This window comes from Zootoca vivipara, chromosome 4 (genome assembly GCF_963506605.1).
Source record: "Zootoca vivipara chromosome 4, rZooViv1.1, whole genome shotgun sequence".
NCBI classification, from domain to species: domain Eukaryota; kingdom Metazoa; phylum Chordata; class Lepidosauria; order Squamata; family Lacertidae; genus Zootoca; species Zootoca vivipara.
Genome location: NC_083279.1, coordinates 75000558 through 75023933, shown reverse-complemented (window position 1 = coordinate 75023933; position 23376 = coordinate 75000558). Strand labels below are relative to the sequence as shown.

Here is a 23376-nt window from a genome sequence, read left to right as displayed (position 1 = left end):
AGAGATAAAAGCAAATTCATTCATTCATTCACTGCATTTATGTACCGCCTTTCTGCCAAGGCACCTAAGGCAGTTTACAATTTTTGAAGTACTAAGACAAAAGATGGAACACTATTATTATTATTATTATTATTTTCGTATACCCCACCCATCTGACTGGGTGCATGTAAAATTGGGGGTGAGGGGCATAGTCTACCTGCAGCAGATCCTGATGTAGTCTGTGCCTGCCTCCTTCACCAATTAAATTTGCCAATTCAAAATAGTATACTATTTGCTTAACAGTGCATTGTGTGATATACAGAATACAAAAAAAATGACACTTTTTTCGAGAAAGAGAGACATTATAGTCTTAAAATATAGTCCATCCTAAAAAATCTGTGCTAGGTTTTCAAGGAGCCTACTCGCTGCAGGGTTCTCACTCTTTGGAAAACAAACAAAGTGCTCCTGAGTGGCCTGCTCTTTATACCTCCTGGTGTAGGACCCATATTCAAGTGTACAACCCAACCTTTGAGTGCCTTGGAACGCAACCCCAGCGTAAATGGGGAGCTGCCTGCGGCCCTAAACATTATTTGCTACCACTGCAATAAGGGGCTTGCTCTCACCCTTTCCTATGTGCCTCCTGGTGTTTTCTATAGTGGAATTCCTGTTCACGTTAGACAGCAGCCCAAGGCAGAACCTGTTCTTATTGTTCGACGGATCTGTAAAGCCATCTATCAGTATGCTTCGCGAAGAGGCCTGAAAAGTCTCTCCGACTCGGTTGTTGAGTTCATAGTACGCTACCGAACACCAGTGCTGCGGCTCCTCGTAGCAAACGGGCCGGAAGTCTGGAAGGAAAGTCAAGAATGAAGAAAAGAGGCAGGGCCACCCCTTCCCTCACAACAATATGTCTATTCACATATGCTGTCAGGAGTTGCCTCCATGGCAAGTTCCTTTTCTGGTTCTGGCTGCAGTAAATGACAAAAGGGATACTGATCAAGGGGGAAGAGCAACTGACCTATGAGGAAAGTGTTTGATAAGTGTTTGGGCACCATGAGGTGAGCTTTTATGCCCCCACCATGTCACCTGATTCTACCCTGATTAACTTGGCATGACGTGTATTCGGCAGATTTGTCCTGAAGCAGATCTGATCCTTCTGTGCACATAAAATGTAATATATTGCTTTTATTTTCTGATTGGTGACAGCCCCAAACATTAAATACGGTGCACTTCTGACACTGCTAAAGAGTGCCTGGCAATACATCAAATCCACCACCCTCAAGTTGAAGGCTGCAAGTCACTATCACTCCTACCATGTGGTAAAAACAAGGAATAACTCATGTCCTGAAGCAGCTGGAGTAATTCTGTTCTGATTTGAATTATAGCAAACTCAGGAAAGGGGTCTAAGGGATCACAAAGCACCCTGAAAACATCCACTTTGCTGAGCTGCGGAATGGAAAGGGCAAACACGACTTGAGCAGCCTTTGGAAAAGGAACAGAGGCCAGAACAGAAAGCATTAGAGTGGCTTTGTACATTACAAGGTATGATTTACGGCAGACGTAAGCAGGCACCAGCGCAGTCGCTTTCTCCACTACACATTGTAAGTGTGATGTTCCAAGGAGAACTGGACCATTAGCACGTCCTCCTTTCAGATGTGATAATATGGTGATGAATGAAAAAGCAAAGTGTACTTTGGCACCTCCGGTCTCCTATGTGTTGAGGATGGATGGCTGCAACCTTACTGACCACTGCAACTAGAGACAGCAACAGCGGTACTGCAAGGGTGCCTTCGAACTTCCAATATATCAAATATTGTATGCGGTTCCAATTGTCTTATCTCAAAAACAATGTTAGAGATGGTAAGTTCAGAAAAGGACAAATGCATTAATTAACCTTCACTTTATCAATTAAAAAATGGACTTAGCATACAAAACCGCAGCTGTAATCAGGAGCATGGAAAGCAAAGTGTTTTAGCTTACAGGGCAGGAGGTAGCACACACATTGATTTGGAAAGCAGCGGGTAGTGAAGTTATTCTTTGCTCTCTCAAAATGTAAGCTCCCACAGCTTTTGCAATAAAACTGATAGGCAGTAGCTTTAAGTCAAAGAAAAGTTACTTGGGCGATATCCTGGAAAATTCACTGCCAAAGGATGCTGCACGGCTTCACTTCCTTACCTGCTTGTCAGAGGTGTCTGCGGCTACTCTTGAGTAAAGACGCTCCACTATGTCTTGTCTTTCAGAGTTTGATTGTGCATATTATTTACAGTGCAAGAAATCAGCAAACATGACTGCCTAGTCCGTGTCAGAACCCTGCAATGGCTTTTTCCGGGTTCTCAACCAGCATAAAAGCCTGGGCACCCCAAAGCGCCGCCCCCTAGCCCTACAGGTGGGCGTGCACCTCAATTCGGGCGTCAGAGGGAACGGTCTCCTTTCTGGCGGCCCTGCGTCCGACATCTCTCCAGACTCCTCCTCCCCTAGCCCTCTCTCATAGACGCTGGGGCTCCAGTGCCTGAAATAGCCCTCTCTCCTCCCCATTCACTTCCTCATTCCTTTCTCCTGACTCGCTGCTCGTGCTGACGCTGGGTGAGGAGCTTGTCAGGATGACAGGGGGCGGCTCTCTGTAGGGTGTTCCCCTGACACTGCTGAAGTGGGATTTTGGATTATGTTTGCCTCATGCTGCTGCATGGCAAACAGATTTGGAAAATATGGGGTGTCTCAACAGCAGCATGCCTATAGGGGTTCTTTGGATAGGCCAATAGGCCTACAAGATACTAACCAATGGAATAGTGGCCTTAGTCTGTGGAGATTTTTTTTTAATGCTTTAAGAATGTAAAGGAGTGCCTCATGCAGCCCTTGATTTGATGGGATCATTGGTTGTCACATACATAGAAAGCACAACCTGAACATGGACTAGAAGGATTTTTTTTATTTTGTATGGACTAGAATGATTCTGCTTCCTTGGGCTTTCATTTATCAGCCTAATGGCTGTTTTCTAAACTCAGATTACAGGTAGGTAGCCGTGTTGGTCTGACGCAGTCAAAATAAAAATAAAAAATCTTTCCAGTAGCACCTTAGAGACCAACTAAGTTTGTCATAGGTATGAGCTTTCGTGTGTATTTGAAGAAGTGTGCATGCACACGAAAGCTCATACCTATGACAAACTTAGTTGGTCTCTAAGGTGCTACTGGAAGGATTTTTTTTATTTTTATTCTAAACTCAGAGGTAGCCTTCAAACAACTATCTAGCTTACCAATATTCCAGCCACATCAATTAGAACCATTCCAATAATACTGTATTCTACTGGTTCAGCACTGGAAGCAATTTTTGTTAAGCATCATTTTTAATCCAGGTAAAGGATTAGATTTTTTCTTTTTTCCTGTCAGAGGCCTATAAATCAGGCATAGCTCGTGTCATTTCCCCCTAGAAAACAATACAAGTATTTACATACTTTCAGGTCCTCCATCGGCAGATTTACCTCCATTGGGCAATGACAGGACTAACTGATTCTCTGGGGTTGCATGCACAGAGCGTCCATGGTGGTTTCCTGGTGTTTCTCTCACGTTGTAAGGCGGAGGTGGCGTTTCGACTAGAGAGGGGAGAAAGAAAAGGAGAAAGCTACTGGGCCTGCCATTTCATTAACTGACTAGTTTATGTTCACTGGAGAAGGACCAAAACCTTGGTTCTGACTTAAACTGAATCCGTGTCTCATCCAAATTAAGATGGATTTTCAACGGTTTTTGTTTCAGATGAAGGATCAGAAGCAGGGCCTAAGCATCCCTTGTAAATATTTCGACAGTGCACGTCACATGAAATGATGAAAGAAATACAACTGCCAGCGCCAAAATAGTACGGACTGTATGCTTTCGTATGAACCAAATACCACACAAAATTTGATATTCCATGTCCCCCATTTATCTACTTGCACTGGCGTGCTTTCGAACTGCTAGGTTGGCAGGAGCTGGGACAGAGCAACAGGAGCTCACCCCGTCATGGGGATTTGAACCACCGACCTTCTGATTGGCAAGTCCAAGAGGCTAAGTGGTTTAGACCATAGCGCCACCCTCAACCCTCTTGTCCCCAAAAGAGAAGTCACTGTAGACTCGTTCATCAGCACTGGAAAAGTGTTCAGGGAGACTGACATTTATTTTTTACCTGTAAGTTGATAAGGACTTCCTGGTGTAGAGGAACTTCTGGGGGAGTCCGGGTAGTTCATGCTGCTAGGGGACTGAGAGAACATGTTGGGGGACGCCGGGAGAGGGGGGCATGGAGGATGCTGAAAAGAATCAGGGTAGGTCGCGTTATGAGGCATCAGCGGCTCACTGTGAAGAGATGCGTTCCGGAATTTGGCAAGGAGGCTGAGGTGAGGGTTGAACTCACTATGTCTTGGAACCAGAACCGGAGGCAACACTAGAACAAGAAGGAAAACATGTGCGGTGTTAAAAGCAGTTAGGGACACAGTTTGAACTGGTGTCAGACAGTTTCCCCGTTTGCTTCTCTTGCCCAATTAGTCTGGAAGCAGCTCTCCAGAATCTCCTGATCCTTTCACTTAAGAGACGCCAGGGATTGAATCTGAGATCTCCTGCAGCAAAGCACACACCATACCACTGAACTGTGACCTCTCCCTAGTTACATGCTATGCCTCTCCCGAGATCTGGCATGTCACTCACATTACCAAACTTTCATGCAAGAACGTATGCAATTCCTGGAATGGTGGTGGTGGTGGGGGAACATGCAAATTCAAATTAAATAACCTGTGAATGCAAATTAGGAATTTCACAAGTGGAGACCTGTGAAAACTCCTTGTCCTTAAGGCTGCAAAGGTCTGAAAATTGGTGGGCGAAAGACACTGAAATCTCAGAAACCACAGGTGGTGAAGGAAGGAAGGAGGAAGGAGGAAGGAGAAGAAGGAGAAGAAGGAGAAGAAGGAGAAGAAGGAGAAGAAGGAGAAGGAGAAGGAGAAGGAGAAGGAGAAGGAGAAGGAGAAGGAGAAGGAGAAGGAGAAGGAGAAGGAGAAGAAGAAGAAGAAGAAGAAGAAGAAGAAGAAGAAGAAGAAGAAGAAGAAGAAGAAGAAGAAGAGGAGGAGGAGGAGGAGGAGGAGGAGGAGGAGGAGGAAGTAGTTTGGATTTGATATCCCGCTTTATCACTACCCAAAGGAGTCTCAAAGCGGCTAACAATCTCCTTTTCCCTTCCTCCCCCACAACAAACACTCTGTCAGGTGAGTGAGGCTGGGAGACTTCAGAGAAGTGTGACTAGCCCAAGGTCACCCAGCAGCTGCATGTGGAGGAGCGGAGACACGAACCCGGTTCCCCAGATTACGAGTCTACCGCTCTCTTAACCACTACACCACACTGGCTCTCAGTGAAGGAAGGAAGGAAGAAGGAAGGAAGGAAGGAAGGGAGAGCACTACGCAGAATTTTCAGTGGTGCAAGTAGCAAGGCTTCAATGCAGAATCTAAATCACCTTGGCATATATATTTTTAAGACAAAATTTATAGGGTACAAAATATCAAATAACAAAACATATTTATTCTAAGCATCCAATTAATATAATTAATATAAATATTCAGAAAATGAAAATTAACGTTTCCCAAGTTCTAAAAGTAAAATCATGAATGTGATGCAATTAATATTAAAAACGTCAGGTCAACAAATAGAGAAAATGTGCAAAAACATGCTACGTATGAAATGGGAAATGAGACTGGCTGGGAAATAACTGGCTTCCACACTAGCAAACAACAACAACAAGAGAAAACCCTACTGTATCTATCCCATCAGAAACAAAGACCACTGTATGGCAATAATAATATTAGGGTGGTGATTAGGGATATCACACATATATTTGGAGAATTTTACCATTATACATGAAAGAGCCACCTTCCCACCACTGCAAATGGAGGGGGTCTTTAAAATAAAAACCTACCCATTCCACATTTACCAAATGTTGACAGAAATTTGAAATATCAAATATTACAGAAGTCAGAGAAACTATTATAGGGCAATAAATCCCAAGGGCCAGATGGAATTACCCCCAGAATATGCCAACGGTGCCCTTCAGCTCTCTATATTGGACAAACAGGCCAAACCCTACGCCAAAGGATAAATGGACATAAATCTGACATCAGGAACCATAAGACTGAAAAACCAGTAGCAGAACACTTCAATCTCCCAGGACATTCTATACAAGATCTCAAAGCAGCTGTTTTATTACAGAGAAATTTCAGGAACAGACTGGAAAGGGAAGTTGCTGAATTGGAAATCATTACCAAGCTTAAAACCATGGAAGCACCTGGGATGAATAGAGATATCGGATTCTTATCTCATTATGCATGATCAAGCTTTCTTTAGCACCTCAGCCCAGGACTAATTGCAGCCATCAGCAGCCATTAACACCCATCTACAGGTTTACCACTCCCATCAGCCCATCTCCCATTCCCACCCACCCCCACCACCCTCTGTATATATATAGGGTCTGACACTTCTGTTTCTAGTGTATCTGAAGAAGTGTGCATGCACACGAAAGCTCATACCAAAATATAAACTTAGTTGGTCTTTAAGGTGCTACTGAAGGAATTTTTTTATTTTCCCCAGAATATGATAATGCTTTCTGCCCAACATATTGTTAACTCCATTAACAGATGTAATAAAAAATACATGAGAACAGAATATTTGTTGACTCATGGGTCTAGAAACACTGACTGATCTCTCCCAACATTTTCCCCCACCCAACTAAACACACCCATGAGGAAGAGGGAGTGCTAATTTAACTAAGAAAGGGGTATGGGACTTGGAAGAAGTGTTTTCATGTCTCCCTCCCTGAATTATTTTCCCCAATCTAATTCACAACCTGCCCTGAAGTTGCAATTGGCCAGGAAGGAGAACAATAATAGGCAAGCCAGGAAAGGATCCAAGGAATGAATCATCATATCAACCAATATCATTATTAAATTTATGATTACCAGGTGAGGGCAACAGTATTAGCAAGGAGGTTTAAAATAATTAAAGGACACAATATTCATTCCCCCCCTGGTCTCCAGCAACACCCAAGTTGCTAAACTAAACAGCAACACCCAAGTGTAACTTACATATATCAGTGGTAAGGCAGTCCCTGCCCTCAGGATTACAATCTAAAATACACAACATGAAAGAGAATGGGGTTGGGAGGAAAGAGGAACATTGTAGTGTCATTCTGTGGGGGAACGTGGCAGTCACATGGCTCCTTGGCATGATGCTATGCTATGATGAAATTCTGGGGGCGGCAATGGACACCCAGAAGAGCTCTGTTGCTGCCGCCACAGATTGCAGCAAACCAGAAATTTTTTTAAATTATTTATTTAAAAGAGGAATCCCAACCACTTGCAGAAGGTCCCAGGTTCAATCCCCAGCATCTCCAGTTAAGAACTGGTAAGTGTCCCCTGTCTCAGACCCTGATGTGCCTCTGCCAATCAGGCTAGGCAATACTAAGCCAAATGGAACAATGGTCTGACTCTGTCAGGGCTTCCTGCGCACACACACACCCAACTTGAATCTTATTGAATAATCTTAAACTCAAGATACATAAATGCAAGAAAGAAAGGGGTTTTTTGTGGCTATATCTGCACTACACTGGAAATGAGTCAATGGAAGAGATTGGCTGAAGGACAAAAACACATCTTTTTGCCATAAGAATAGATGCAATTATTGTTACTTTGGAGGAAAGTCCATTGGAGCAATGCCACAGCCAAACGGAAGTAAACAATCATTTACTCAAGAGTGGACAATTTTATTGCTGAGTTAAACAGATGTCAAACAGATAAACAACTATACAACTTTCCGAACACAACTGAAGGCAGGCCTGTATTGGGATGCCCTTAATGTTTGATGTTAAAACATTAACATCCTAGGTGGGTCAGAATTATGCAGTGAAACAAATGCCTCCATTTCCCTCCCTACTATCCTGTGCAACCTATAGGACATATGAGATTACACAAAATTAGGGTTTTTAAATCATATTTTTAAAAAGATATTAGTTGAAGGAAATGTCTGTGCATGTATCAATTTTAAAAAAATATTTCCAGACAGGAACTGAGGTTAAATTCCAAAAAGCTGATACATGAGGTGTATAAATAACTTTGGAAGAGACTAATCAAGAACTGCAAGCAATCAGGAAAGCAGGTTGAACATTTTAGAGGCCAATTCCAAAGACTGTAGCTGAAGATCAATTTACAAATACACATTGTCCATTGACTCATAACACTCAAATGCACATACTGTATTTCCAGATTTGGGCAGGCGTCTCTGCCCATAGTCTCAGATACCAGGTACAATCCATGCTTTCTCTCTTATGCTCCCCCAGTGCTCTCTCAGAAGAAAGGGCAAGAACTAGCAAAACAAGGAAGACCAAAAGCATAGGCTTGACATACTGCTTGGCAGAGGAGCCTAATTCCAGAAGTGTTCAGGTATGGCCGCTCCCTGAACCAGTCTTGCGTACTGGCTTCAGAAGGTGAGGCTGGCCAACACTGTAAATCCCAATTATCCTAGCAATGTGAGGGAAGGTGAGCTCACTTGGGACCTAATCCTCTCCACATCATCGACAGGATTTTCCAATCCTTTCAGAGTGCAGGTGTGACAATATTGTAGGACAAAAAACAACCACCACCTTAGGCTCTGTTAATGAAATGTCTCGTTTGTTTTCCTGTGCTCCCTCCTACAACATCCTGTCGTGAATTTCCATGAGCGTCCACAGTACCAGGGAGGCAAAAAGCAGCTGGGAGGACATACTGTAGATTGGGTAAATGGTGTCAGGGTACCCCCAGTAAAGGGTTAATGAGTCCATGCCCTAGGGGTGCTTTTCAATGGGTATCTATGTGTTGGGTGACTGATGAATTACAGTATTCCTTGCATAACATCTAGTATGGCTTTAAGAAAGAAGCTCCCCCCCCAAAAAAAAACCCTCTGAAGTTTCAGCACCCTGGACAAGTACAAATATGAGCAAGAACCACAAGGAGAGAGAAACCTTTGGAGAAGCAAATGCAATTAAGGCACCTACATTCCAGGAATCCACTACCACAACAGCTTTTTTTCGCACCTGATTTGTGATTTTAGGGCAGCGCTTGAAGGAGGAGACAAGAGTTTGCAAAACCACAGCAGCAAAGTGAGGTAAAGCAGTCATTTGTCTGCTTCACTAAGTGCAGAACAGAAGCACAATCCAAATCTGCCATGGCACATCTGACCAATTTAGGGTAGCTCTGTAACTACACAGAACATTATGAGCTTAGTTGCAAATTATTTCATTACAAGACCACAGCACTGTTCTAACAGCGCAAGTATAACCTGGTGTGTGATTTACACTGAGAGAGCGGGGGAGAATGGTTGAATCTAGATCAAGGGAAGTAATAGATCAAGATCAAGGGAAGTAATAGTATCACTGTATTCTGCTCTGGTCAGACCTCACCTGGAGCACTGTGTCCAGTTCTGGGCACCACAGTTCAAGAAGGATACTGGCAAGCTGGAACGTGTCCAGAAGAGGGCAACCAAAATGGTCAAAGGCCTGGAAACGATGCCTTATGAGGAATGGCTTAGGGAGCTGGGTATGTTTAGCCTGGAGAAGAGAAGGGGTGATATGATAGCCATGTTCAAATATATAAAAGGATGTCATATAGAGGAGGGAGAAAGGTTGTTTTCTGCTGCTCCAGAGAAGCGGACACGGAGCAATGGATTCAAACTACAAGAAAGAAGATTCCACCTAAACATTAGGAAGAACTTCCTGACAGTAAGAGCTCTTCGGCAGTGGAATTTGCTACCAAGGAGTGTGGTGGAGTCTCCTTCTTTGGAGATCTTTAAGCAGAGGCTTGACAGGCATATGTCAAGAATGCTTTGATGGTGTTTCCTGCTTGGCAGGGGGTTGGACTGGATGGCCCAACTCTATGATTCTATGAATCTTACCTCCCCAGTGTAGTGGTCCCAATCCAATCCCCAATTCTTGGCTTTTTTAAAATGTAATGTATCTCCAGCATCTTGTCTAGTCTCCCCTTTATTCTGGAAAATTAGTCATGTATTTCTCTTCTCCCACTATTACATTTTTACAGGATTTTTTAGAATTGATATGAATTTGTTCAATTTCAATTGTTTTATGATTCTGTATATTTTCATGGTTGCAAAGGACTGTTGTTATCCGCCCTGGACTCCAAACAGGAGGAAGGGCAGGGTATTTAAAACAAAGAAACACATCAATAAATAAAAATAACATTTTGCCTTTTCATCAGTGACTCTGAACTTGGCTCACACACTTCAAAAGAATAAATCCCATAAATAAAAACAAACGCTGTATCACAACAAATCACAGCACAGCTTATTTCACCTGATGGCTTTTTTTTAAAAAAAAAACCATGATGTTTGATTGCTACCACTGTGTCAGAGCACTGCCCAGCAAGACCTTAAGAGTAGAGAGGGAGGAGGCTGGGCAGGGACGACTGGGAGAAGGAGGACAGGAAATAGCAGTAGGAGAAGGGGAAAGGGTGGCAGGAAGTAGCCAGGGAGTGAAAGGGCTCGGGGATGTTGAGCAGGAGCCTCAGCACCGCTCTACCAGCTCAGGAACAGAGGGGAGAATTATGCAGGTCCCGTCAGCCAGGGAGACGCGGGAGTGGAAACGTAAAATGCAGAGGCGGAGAGTAGGGCTTCCCAAGTTTTTATGTTGGAGAAAAAGCCGCCAAAAGTTACTTCCTGGATCTGAGTCCAACAGTACAGATGGCTGAGTGATGTCTGCTCCTTTGGACATGTGTAAATAAAGACTGAAATATGTATAGCTTTGAGTGATCAGCACCATTTCTTGAGGAGAGCACCACTACCACCCTTACACACTATCACAAAGTAGCCTTTAAAATTACTTCCAACCCAAGTATAGTCAGATTAATCACAAGCTTTAACAAGGCTGTTTCTATCCTGAAGCAGCAAAACTTGGTTCCTAGTTAAAAACAGCAACGTAGATTTCTCATGTAGAAAACTGATTGTTTTATTTCCTCATCAAGGAGTCCATATTTTTCTCTTATTCTTATGGTTTCATAATGAGATTTCATACAAAATATGAAACCCAATGCAGTGGTAGCCTTTGCATCAAAAATTATTTTTAGATTGGAGAGGGTGCAATGCTATGGGGAAACGAAATGTTTTCTCTGAAATTTCTCTGATAATCATAATTTGATCTTGGATCCCAAATTAGCACTTTTGTCACCTGAGAGCAACTTTAACCCTACGTTTCCACCTCCAACCCTAGTCTCTTTTCTCTTAGCTGTTGCCAAGATGGCGATAGCTGCCAAATGGGACACAGGGGGAAATCTTATTTTGCCTTCACAGTACACATGGCTATGGGAAAAAGCAATTTCGGAACGCTTGACCCAATGCAAGAGAGTTATTCATGGACAGGTGAAGAGAGACAAATTTTTAGGCAAGCGCTCTTTGTTCACTGGTCACATCCATAAGTCAGCCCAGTTGTTACAACACATGGTATCTCTCTGGAGATTAATCAATGAACTTTACCATGTATGTACCGTACCTGTTACTTTTTGTAACCGACAATCCAATAATAGGCACTCCACGTGTTGTTTTGTTTATGTTTATGGCATTACTGTTGAAAACCAATAAAACTTAAGAACTTTAAAAAAAATTATTGGGATGATTTGCTTACCTGGTGTTTCCACGCGTCGATAATGATAAGGATTAATGCACACTTCTTTCTGCTTTGAGCCAAACGGAAACTCGCAACATTCCAGTGCTTTCAGTTCATGGTGAGACTGCAGGTCAGGCCAGCGCCACACTCTGCAGTAGATGACATGGGGCAGCCCTTTGCGATGAGACACTTGCAACCGCCCATCCAAAGACCGCGGGATTGTCACACACTTGCTGGGCTGCCCGGGGCAGCTGAGCGCCCTCTCCAGTTCCTCCATGGCTCCCTTCTTCTTCTTTAGCTTCTTCACCAAGGAGTCAACAGCCTTTTCCGCCCACTTCTCCTCTTCATCTCCTTGCTTCCAGCCCAGCAGTCTCTTCACAGCCGGGCTGGTGAAGGAGAACAAAGAACTGATCGAGGTGCTGGAGTGCATATGAATCGGAGATAATACGTATGATTGCAAAGCAAGACACCAGATATGTAGCTCTTTCTTTCTTTCTTTTTTTAAAAAAATGAGGCCTAAATTTCAGCACTGGGAGGACAGCTGCTTTCAAAATCAGGCTCGTCCACACATACCCAAGGTGTTGTTAGAGATATTTCATCGCAAGCGTCTCCCAATATCGAACAATTCTGCAATAAAAGAACAGTGTTCTGTCAGACATAATACAGATACTTTTTCATCTCTCTTTTTAAAAACTCATCTTGAAACAGAACCAATTTTATTTGTTCATTTTTCTGCGTTTTGTTCACTTGAGTAAAATAAATAGAGACACAGCATCTATATCACAACCAGACTCTTCAGCACTAGCAAAATTCAACAGGCACAGGATTGCAGCCACTTTAAAATAAACTTTACTCACTATGTAAATTACTATAAACTGGGTATGTAGTTAATGTCTTTCCTCATAAAAACAAAAGCAGGGAGAGCCAAGAAAGGATCTTGGAACGCTATAGTTCTGCCTGTGAAGTTGCTAAGCTAGTACAGTAGTATCACGTCTTTAGATATCTAAAAGCCCACTGGATTGAATCCAACAAATCCATTTCATTTGCACAAGGACTTCCATTTCTGCAATGGAACTTCTCCCTCTCCTCCCCAGATCTACTCCTGAGTATTACGATGCAATACATGCAACAGAGAATAAACGTGTAAAAAATTGGCACTGTTTTTATTATGGTGGAATGATAATTCCAAGGTTATATTAATGTTAATCTGGGTCCTGCTGGACATACATGTGCATCACACCCAGCAGTTATGATATTGTTATGGGTGTTGGCAGGGGGCAAGGATCCCCAAAAATTCCTGGGTGCCAGGTTCTCCCCATAATTTCTGAATTTAGGAAATGTGTTGGTTTGACCAATGGATTTAGCAAGGCCTAACAGATAAGTCAGGGACCCAGGTGGCGCTGTGGTTAAACCACTGAGCCTAGGGCTTGCTGATCAGAAGGTCGGCGGTTCGAATCCCTGTGACGGGGTGAGCTCCCGTTGCTCGGTCCCAGCTCCTGCCAACCTAGCAGTTCGAAAGCACGTCAAAATGCAAGTAGATAAATAGGAACCGCTACAGCGGGAAGGTAAACGGCGTTTCCATGTGCTGCTCTGGTTCGCCAGAAGTGGCTTTGTCATGCTGGCCACATGACCTGGAAGCTATACGTCGGCTCCCTCGGCCAATAATGCGAGATGAGCGCGCAACCCCAGAGTCGGTCACGACTGGACCTAATGGTCAGGGGTACCTTTACCTTTACCTTTAACAGATAAGTCAAGCCAGCTTCCTCAGGAGATTGGCTGAGAGGGGCCACCAAGGAACAAAAACACGTGATCACATGATCATAGTCATTGCCCTGACAAAAGGTGGGGCATTCGGTCTCAGACAAGAAGGGGGGGTGGAGTCCCTCCCCCAACTGTGTGTTAACCAGCACAGATTTCTGATGACTTGTTGAAACAACAGTTTAAAATGAAGCTAGATGGATTCTATACTATTTCTCTTAGGAACGGGTAAAGCTGAAGGAGCATTTCATTCTTAAAATTTCACTTTGTGTTCTTGGAGCTGTTCTGATTTCAATGCAATCCATTCTTAATAGCTGGACTTTGGAGGAAGATCCTACTATGGAGGCATTAGTACTTTTATCAGCCTTGCCAATTTACAACCAAGAAGATGCCTGCGGGCAGGGAGAAAAAAGGACTCTGATGATGACATGATCAAGAAGAATAAAAATTATGTACTGCTCTGTATGAATAGTAGACGTACACTGGGGACGTGCCCTTGACAGGGAGCATGCAGGCAGACTTAGAAAATTTTAGACTCTGGACTAAATGGCTTTTATTGTGGCCTCCCTCTTTAGATGGTAATTACTTCAAAATGTGGTAGGGCAGCCATGATGCATTTAGGAGGCCTTCTGCTCATTCTGCTGAGCAGGCCCTGGACTGCAGGTCCAAAGTCCGGCCCCAATGGTACCAGTCATCACTACACCAGTTTAAATAAGTGGGCCAAAGCCATTTCCGAAGACCTAAAGCCCAAAAGCTTTATAAAGGTCAGCTGGCAGTGACTTCAAAGCCACATGGCCACTATGGAGAAAGCTTCTTCCTCATGCACTTCTTCACTGACCTCAGAGGTGGATAAAATGAGAAGATATTCCACTGTTTATTTCAATGTGCAGGCAAAAGGGGTACAGGCGCAGTAGGTTCTTTGAATAACTTGGACCCAAGCTGTTTAAGGGGGCGCGGGTGGCGCTGTGGGTTAAACCACAGAGCCTAGGGCTTGCCGATCAGAAGGTCGGCGGTTTGAATCCCTGCAACGGGGTGAGCTCCCATTGCTCGGCCCCGGCTCATGCCAACCTAGCAGTTCGAAAGCATGTCAAAATGTAAGTAGATAAATAGGTACTGCTCTGGTGGGAAGGTAAATGGCGTTTCCGTGCGCTGCTCTGGTTCATCAGAAGTGGCTTAGTCATGCTGACCACATGACCACATGTACACCAGCTCCCTTGGCCAATAAGGCAAAATGAGCACTGCAACCCCAGAGTCAGTCACGACTAGACTTAACGGTCAGGGGTCCCTTTACCTTTACCATCAGTTAATAAGGAGAGGGTTAAATCTGCTGCTTTCATTAATGGCTTTAAAAGGTTAGAGCCACCACTTCAAATCGGTAGAGCATGAGACTCTTAATCTCGGGGATGCGAGTCTGAGCCTCATGTTGGCCAAAAGATTCCTGCATTGCAGGGGGCTGGACTGGATGGCCCTTGTGGTCCCTTCCAACGCTATAATTCCATGAAATTGGGAATGGAAGCAAAGTGGGAACCAATGTTGTCACATTGTGACAATGTTGTCACAATGGTGTCACAAGATACAACCACCTAATTGCCCCATCAGGTCTTGGGGGGGGGGCTGCATTTCAAACCAGCTGAAGCTTTTGAACGGGCTTTAAGATGCATATAACGCATTGCAGCCATCAAAGCTTGGTGTGACGAGTACACAGATTATTGTGCCATTTCTGAAAGCAAGACTCCAAATTCCTGGAGCTGGGATCTGTCTGCATTTCTGTGTTTGCCTGTATAAACCTACTCCTCTTACTGTAGGAACACAAACATGTCTTCATTCCACTGAAATATTCCTTCACACTCAATTATTTATTTATCTGTTTGAGAAAACGGATATCCTTCCAGTCTGCAGTTTAAAAAGATTTAAGAAAACCCCCGAAACATTCCTCTTGGGTATTCTACCTGACAATTTTAAAAAGGAAACCAGAACACTTATGATGTACAGCTTGACTGCCACTAGAACACTGATCGCAAAGAAATGGAAAGATGAAATACCTCCAACCACTGTAGAGTGGCAAGCCCTATTGATTGAATATTTACAATTAGCAAAACTAACGGGCTGGGTGCGGGACATAGGTAACCAAAAAATATCAAAAGTATGGATAATCTTCAGGGAGTATTTAAAAACATATAACAACAACAACATTTTATTGGCAGAATTAGAACGATATCTGTAAAATATAAAAAAGCAAAAAAGAAAACAGTGGAAAAAACATAAAGCTTAATTCGATATGTGAGAAACAACAATGTGAGAAACAACAACAAAAAGAACCAGATATAATGGAAAGGGTTGGAAGCATTGTTTATTAGTGGAACGCATTTTGAGACATTGTTTCGGCATGTATGATTTTGGTTTTGTCTTGCTTCGTATTTTACATTTTGTTTCTGTAAGTGAAGACTTGATGTAATTTTTAAAATTTTGAAATAAAAGTAAATTTTCCTTAAAAAAATAATAATGAAATATTCCTCCACACTCATTTTATCTGTTTGAGAAAACGGATATCCTTCCAGTCTGCAGTTTTAAAAGATTTAAGAAAAAATTACAGCTCTCAGGGAAGATTACATCGTTTGAAAGCAAAACAATGTTTCATAAAAAACAAGTTAAGCAGCAGCAAAAGGCCAACTGGAACCAATTAAAAACCAAGTTGAGCTTCAGGCTATTAAAAACCTAACCAAGCAAATTAAAAGCTTGCCTTGATTCCTTTCTTTCAAAACAGTTCTGACCAAGAGGCAGAACCAAAAGGTTCTCCACACCTGGCTTCAGGAGTGCGAAGGATGGTTTGGGAGGAGGCAGTTCTTTAAAACAGTTCAGACAGGACAATTTGGCGATAGGAAGTCCACCCATCAGGCTCACTTCTTTATCTCACTCACACTCAAAAAATGTGATGGAAGAAGGAGGTGCTATGCAGAGCTAAAGAGCAAACCAATGATGCAAAAAGGAGAGTAGCAAATCTGTCTGTCTATCTGCATGAACTTGAGGGACTGGGGAGACTTAGGCTGCAATACTAGACACAGGTATCTGGGAGTGTTCCACTCACCTCAGTGAAGCCCAAGTCCAACCAAAACACATGCCTGCCATTTTACTGTTAGGCTTCTTATCTGTCTCCTGACAAGTTAATGTAACTTTATAGCCAGGCAATCACCAGATCTTAAAACTAACATTTCGGAATGCTGTCTTGTGGTTCCCCTACCTCAGCTCCCCATTTAAAACAAGGCTTTAAATAAACATTGTTATCTCTTTCGGTCAGATTAAATAAGTTACCTGTGACATCAGCATGACTCCGCAATGCTGTTACTGCTGGTGGGCGATAGGCATTTATACAAAAATAATTATATTTGAAAAATAGGCAGGCTTGCTGTTTGATGCAAATGAAAGGGAGCAATTTTTATAATAAAAAACCGGCAGTGGTCACTTTAAAAAACCCCGACCCATCTAAGCCATAGCTGCCAAGTTCTCCCTTTTTTTAAGGGAAATTCCCTTATGCTGAATAGGCTTCCTTGTGAGAAAAGGGAAAACTTGGCAGCTATGATCTAAGCATGAACAGAATTAAGAGTCTCTCAGAAATGACAGGAGTGATATCAATAGACACTTTTCAAAGCCATGCCACTGGCAGTGAGAGAATCAGTGTAATTTATTGTTGTTTTGATATGAGAATCCCATGTATAAATCTCTTCTTGGCTATGACATTCCCTAGAAAGATTCAGGAAGTCTCTCAGGGCCTATCTTTACTTCACAGGGTTACTGCAAGGATAAAATGAGATTCCTCACATAAGATCACCACTGGGATCAAACTGTGATGATAAATAATAAAAGTGGAAACACTTTGTGGTACAGCCACAGTCTCGGGAAGATTCTAGCATTGTGTTTTCTAAAGTGCCTAATACAAAATGTTGCTCAGCAGCCTAGCCTAAGCATTTCTCTGGATTTGCTGCTCCGTTTTAAAAGGCCTAGCCCTCCTTTCTGCTTGGGTGAGGCAAATACATATACTCACCAAGCATAATGCATAATTTCAGGGCTGGAATTACACTGAAGGCCACCAGGGGCAGTCACCAACACTGATCCTCCACACTTTTTTGGGGGGGGGGCCTTAGCCATGTGGCCCTTATCATATTCTAGGATACAATTTGCCACAGTGAGTCAGCACAAAGAAGCAAGATACACCATCTGCATAATAGCACCAGTGGGAAATAAATGACAGCAACAAGATATTAGATAGTTTGAGCAATACTCGATACGGACGTGCTTTCAGAGATTATTTTCTCACGCCGATGATGTAAGTGCCTGGAAGAACAAACAGTTTTGCCTTGCTGTTCCTTTGAACTTAACGGAGGTGACACGACCCTGCAATTTGCAGGAACAGAGTTCAAGCCTTGGCGCATAGGAGCTGTACAATGCAAAACAAATCTTGAGGTCCATAGTTGTGCAAGTCATATCCTTGAAGGCAGTGGTTCTCAAACGTTTTTTCCTCTGGACTGCCTTGGTGCATTGGGACAACCTTGCACAACTTTCAGGAAGCAGGCCATACGTACTGAGAAAGCTATGTTGGATTCCAGTGCGGTGCATCTGTCCAGTGACATAAATACTGCACCAAAAAGGCATCGAATAGAATAGTATTGTTACAGGCTCCAGGAACTACCATAATCCAGGGTTCCATTTCCTTGGAATGAGAGACAGTGGAGACTGTGGTGTCTATATGGTTTATTTCACATATGTACAACCTGAGCCTACGATAAAGGGGCTCACAGCATTTATACAACAAAAGTTCTGGCTTCTCCCATACAGTATTCACAGCCTTGGAATAAAGGAGAAATCAAGAATGGGTCTGCCTCTCTGGTCGCTGCCTGCTTCTTGCCCAACTCACACACACACTGGCTTTTGTTTTTCTCACTACCAGCCAGGTAAGGGAGGGGCTCACCTATTTGCTATTTGCCCTCTGCCACAGTGCTACCGGTACTTATTTTGTCCTTAGGACTAACTCACACAGAGAAGCATGGAATCCTCCATTTGATTTTTAACCATGCTGGATCCAGGATTCACGAATTAGAAGGGACTCAGGCAACACACTGACTACCCCTCACTAAACTCACAACAGTACAGAATAATGGGCTGGGACTAGAATCTTTGTAGTTCTCGAGCCGAACAAAATTGCAATCCTTTATAGATTCTAGCAGTAGAACTGAAACAGTGGGCTTTTTCTTATTATCTACCCATATATATCTGTCTAGACAGCCCTCTCTCGAGTCTGTGGATGGATTTGGCACTTTCGGTGACATTGAGACCAGTGACATCATCCAGCAGCCTTTTTCTATCTTGGTATAAAAAGTCTCACTTGTTGTACAGCCATACAGATAGAATGGAAAAAAATAAAACCTTACTAGCCCTGTAAAATGCCCATTAGCTCACTCGTAAAGAAGAGAACACCCTGTGCCTTTAAAAAAAACATAAAAATCAAAGTTTCAAAACCTCCACACACGCACACTCCAACAAGTACACCACTTATACACTTGTGTATTTATTTAAAGCATTTTCACTCCACTCTTCAGCCAAAAAGCAACAGCTAAAGAGCTCCTGGAGGAGCTTACACATATCAGTAATAAGTCACCTCCTGTTCTCAGGCTTACAACCTGAAAGACATCATGACACAAAAGGAAAAGGGATTGGCAATGCATTCATCATCCTTGTACACTTTGCTACCCAACACAATACCTAATGACTCCCTATCCACCCGAATGGTTCCATCACACATTTTCTTTGTTGTAAATGCTGACATTGTGCACCCACATTTCTCAGGGGCACAACAAAACTCCACTGGTAAAGCACTGGTTTCACAGCACAAAGAGTTTGCAATTGCAATTACAAGCAGACAAACTGGCCAGTAGTGCCTATCCCAATTGCAGTCATCAGCAGTCGTTAACAGCCATCAACAGGTTCACCACTCCTATCAGCCCATCACCCATTCCCACCCCACCCCCCACCCTCTGAATATACATAAGGGTCTGGTTGATTCTGTTTCAGTGTATCTGACGAAGTGTGCATGCACACGAAAGCTCATACCAAAATAAAAACTTAGTTGGTCTTTAAGGTGCTACTGAAGGAATTTTTTTATTTTGCTTCGACTCAGACCAACATGGCTACCTACCTGTAACTATCCCAAAACAGTCTCTAAACCCAAACAGAAAGCACCCCTACAGCCCTGCTTCTATGAGACAGCACCAAAAACTTACACCTACTTTTTCTCCCTCTTGCCAAATTCTGACTAATCTTTTAGATCTCCTGGCACAAACATTCTTAGGCAGAGAACAAGCCCCACACCTTCATCTAAAAACATTGGTGTGCCCTCAGTTCCTCATTCCTGGGGTAGCTGATAAAATCATCTTAGTGATCCATCAATAGCAACTGCAAAAGATCAAGCCATACCAAAGCTAGTGAGTGTTTACTCACACAAAACAGTATCCCTATAATATTTTGGTTTTACACTTGCAGAGGTATTTTCAGAATATAGCATTGTGGTGCCCACAAATATTTTTGTTAATAGCTATTTAAGCATGTTTTAGCTGGCATCCTTCTTACAGTCTGAGACTGTCACGCTGTTTTTCTCCCAACAATTCCTGTCTGCTAAACTGCTAGAAAACTACTGACTTGACACAGTCCAGAGCATGCGGAGATTCTCCTTCGGGCCAAGCAAAGCTGGCAGCCTTTCTTGAAACAGCTCTCCTTACATACAACTATTTATAAATTTGCAAAATAATAGGAGAAATGGTTGTTTCAGGTTGCACAGCGCGAGAAAGAGGCAATTTAAGCAATTTAAGTAATACAACCACCAGACTTAACATGGACACTGGTACCAGAGCCTGCAATAAACCCAGATGCCAACTTTGCTGCCACATACACCCGGACAACATCATTACTGGCCCCAACAACATCCAACATACCATCTCAGGACTATTTAATTGCTCATCTTCTAACATTGTGTATGCCATCAAATGCCAACGGTGCCCTTCAGCTCTCTATATTGGACAAACAGGCCAAACCCTACGCCAAAGGATAAATGGACATAAATCTGACATCAGGAACCATAAGACTGAAAAACCAGTAGGAGAACACTTCAATCTCCCAGGACATTCTATACAAGATCTCAAAGCAGCTGTTTTATTACAGAGAAATTTCAGGAACAGACTGGAAAGAGAAGTTGCTGAATTGGAAATCATTACCAAGCTTAAAACCATGGAAGCACCTGGGATGAATAGAGACATCGGATTCTTATCTCATTATGCATGATCAAGCTTTCTTTAGCACCTCAGCCCAGGACTAATTGCAGCCATCAGCAGCCATTAACAGCCATCTACAGGTTTACCACTCCCATCAGCCCATCACCCATTCCCACCCACCCCCACCACCCTCTGTATATATATAGGGTCTGACACTTCTGTTTCTAGTGTATCTGAAGAAGTGTGCATGCACACGAAAGCTCATACCAAAATATAAACTTAGTTGGTCTTTAAGGTGCTACTGAAGGAATTTTTTTTATTTTGCTTCGACTCAGACCAACACGGCTACCTACCTGTAACTAGAACTATGCTGAGCTGATTGTTGGCCAAGGAAAGCTTAATCCCATCACCAGACTTGCCAAGGGGTCCAGACATGCAAAGGAAGTTCTATTGTACTCTGTGTGGTGGGACTTCAGAGGTGTTTGCCTATGCTAATCTTATACCTGGGTCTTGCCCTGACATGTCTGCTTATGCTAATCTTGAACCAAGGACTTGTCTGGACACGTTTGCAAAGGTCGAACTAGTGTAACCCCTGTCTACCCCTCCCCTTTTGTGACATGTCAGTGATATAAAGTTGGTCTCCTCTTTGCTCCGCAGGGATCCACAGGCTCTGCCAGTTAGGCTAGGTGGCTGAGCAGTCTTGCACATAGATTTTCCCCCAACACATCAGACCAGCCGTAATGTGTCACCTTAATGTCACACAAGAGGAGGATGATCATGGTGAAAGACATCACTCCACATATTTTTCTAAGCAATATCTGCCCACCGGGCAGCAACAGGGTCAGTGTGCCATTGAAATGGCAGCATTTTTGAGGGAGAGGCCATGTGTGTTTCAGGTACCGAGGCTCTCATGTTCACTGGCAAGGTCTAGCTGTGCAGCTTAAAATGATGCATGGCATGTCTTTCCAGTTAAGGGCCATGAGGCTTTCAATTGGGAGACGACATACACTATGAAATCCAGCAAGAAAATAATGTCCTGTGCATAATTTATAGCTAAAGAAAAGTGTTGCAGATCTTCCCGTCTGAAAAGAAGCTGTACACAACAGTTATTTCTTTCCCTTTTCCCAATATAAGGTTTTGCCTCCTCAGATGTTTAGTTCTGGGCTACTAATGTACTTTGCAATAAGTGCAAGTGGTCAAAATTGCAAATGGACAAATTTCAAAAGCAGCTACAGAGTGGATTCAAACAAAGTTCCTGTTCAAAGAGGCATTAAAAAATGAATATTGCTGATGTCTTGACAACTGAATATTTAAAAGAAGAGGCAGGAATATAGGACAGGCAATAAAGTCACGTTAGTAAATTTCATGAGAAAAATTGCTAAGGTTTCTCTGTCAAGACTAGCAGCACCAATGTATTTGGAACAATCCACAGTTAAGGGTTTTTGTTTTTGTTTTGTAAGTGCTATGATGTGATTTTGTGGTCCTGAGCATTTCAACATGCCATTTTCAATGTAATGGTACGCTATAATTCCAAACAAACTCAAGCTTACCCACCAGAACTGAGCTGCGTGCTACTGCAGGTACATTTTTACTCCTTCACAGTAAACCACAGTTTGAAACTATGGCTTATGGTGACGTGTGAACCAACGAGAGATGGGGCTCAAAGTCTCCTGTGACACCTAAATAATGCATCCGTTTATAAATACAGTGCAGTCGTCTGTGGGTCTCCTCCATCAAAGTACTGTATAATAACTGGTATACATACTCAGAATGAGCTGGAGGGAAAGCTAAAAATAACAGGAATGCAAAGAACCACCTTGATAGCTCAATGCAAAATACCATACGGAATCTAGGATTTGTCTACATTAACATTAACAATTGTTTTCACATCAAAATGAGAGGACAATGAGTTTTTGGCATCCTATATAATAATGTCCAAGTTGTCCCTGCGTCCAAGCTGTCCCGTGTGTCCCTGGGTCACTGCGCATGTCCCCCAGAGACACAGGGATTGGACGGAGAGACTGCACCCGCGCACACACACACACGCTCCCCCCCCCGCCAACCGCAGCTTGCCCTCGCCCTCGCCTCTCGCATTGCCGTTAGAGAAGCCGCAGCCCCTTAGCCCACACAGCCAACGAACACGAGGGAGGACATAAGCAGCCACCACGGAGCTCGCCGACGGCACCTTGCCTCCGCTCCCACCTCATTTAGTGAGGGGGAGTGAGGCGCTCAGCACAGCACAGTTTGCAACATAGCAAGATACATTAAAATCATATTATTTAAAAAGCAACTGCTGCAGATGTAAGAAATACAGTTGACAGTCAGGGAAAGACTCAATAGTCTCTCTCTTTCTCTCGGCCCTCTCTGCACCCCGCCGGGCAGGTCTACTCGGGAGGAAGCGGGCTTCAGAAGGCTGCCCTCCCCTTCTCCTCCCAGACGCAGCAGCCGAGCGCAGAGAGGGAGGGTAGGAGGAGCAGCGGCGGCAGCAGCAGCAGCCTGGCTGCACCAGGCAGCTCATGGAAAGGCTTTTCCGCTTTCTACCCACCCCTGCCCCTCCCCCAGCCCAGCCTCCCCTGGAGAATGAGAGAGAGAGAGAGACCGGGAGAGAGAGAGCTCTAGGCGCTCGCTGCTTTTTGCCTTGCAGCCTCCCATGGAGAGCTTTCCCGCACGCGCTGGCTTCCCTTCGCAGAAACAAGCTCCTCCAGAAAGGGGTGCTTTCCTCTCCCTCTCTCGCCTTGCCTGCTTT

The 23376-nt window shown here is 43.5% G+C and overlaps 1 protein-coding gene across 3 annotated transcripts in view; it reads right to left on the bottom strand.

The window, feature by feature from the left end:
* Window positions 1–23376, bottom strand: part of SMAD9 (SMAD family member 9) — a 50562-nt gene that overhangs the window by 10381 nt on the left and 16805 nt on the right. For 2 of the 3 annotated variants that reach the window (XM_060273774.1, XM_060273775.1), the window contains exons 2-5: window positions 11635–12243; window positions 4129–4383; window positions 3425–3562; window positions 603–824 (exon numbers count right to left, since the gene is read on the bottom strand). In XM_060273774.1, the coding sequence (XP_060129757.1) occupies window positions 603–824; window positions 3425–3562; window positions 4129–4383; window positions 11635–12046 (1027 nt within the window). In that variant the 5' untranslated portion in view covers window positions 12047–12243. The remainder of the gene's footprint in view (window positions 1–602; window positions 825–3424; window positions 3563–4128; window positions 4384–11634; window positions 12244–23376) is intronic. The other variant, XM_035115958.2, reaches the window with a different exon arrangement.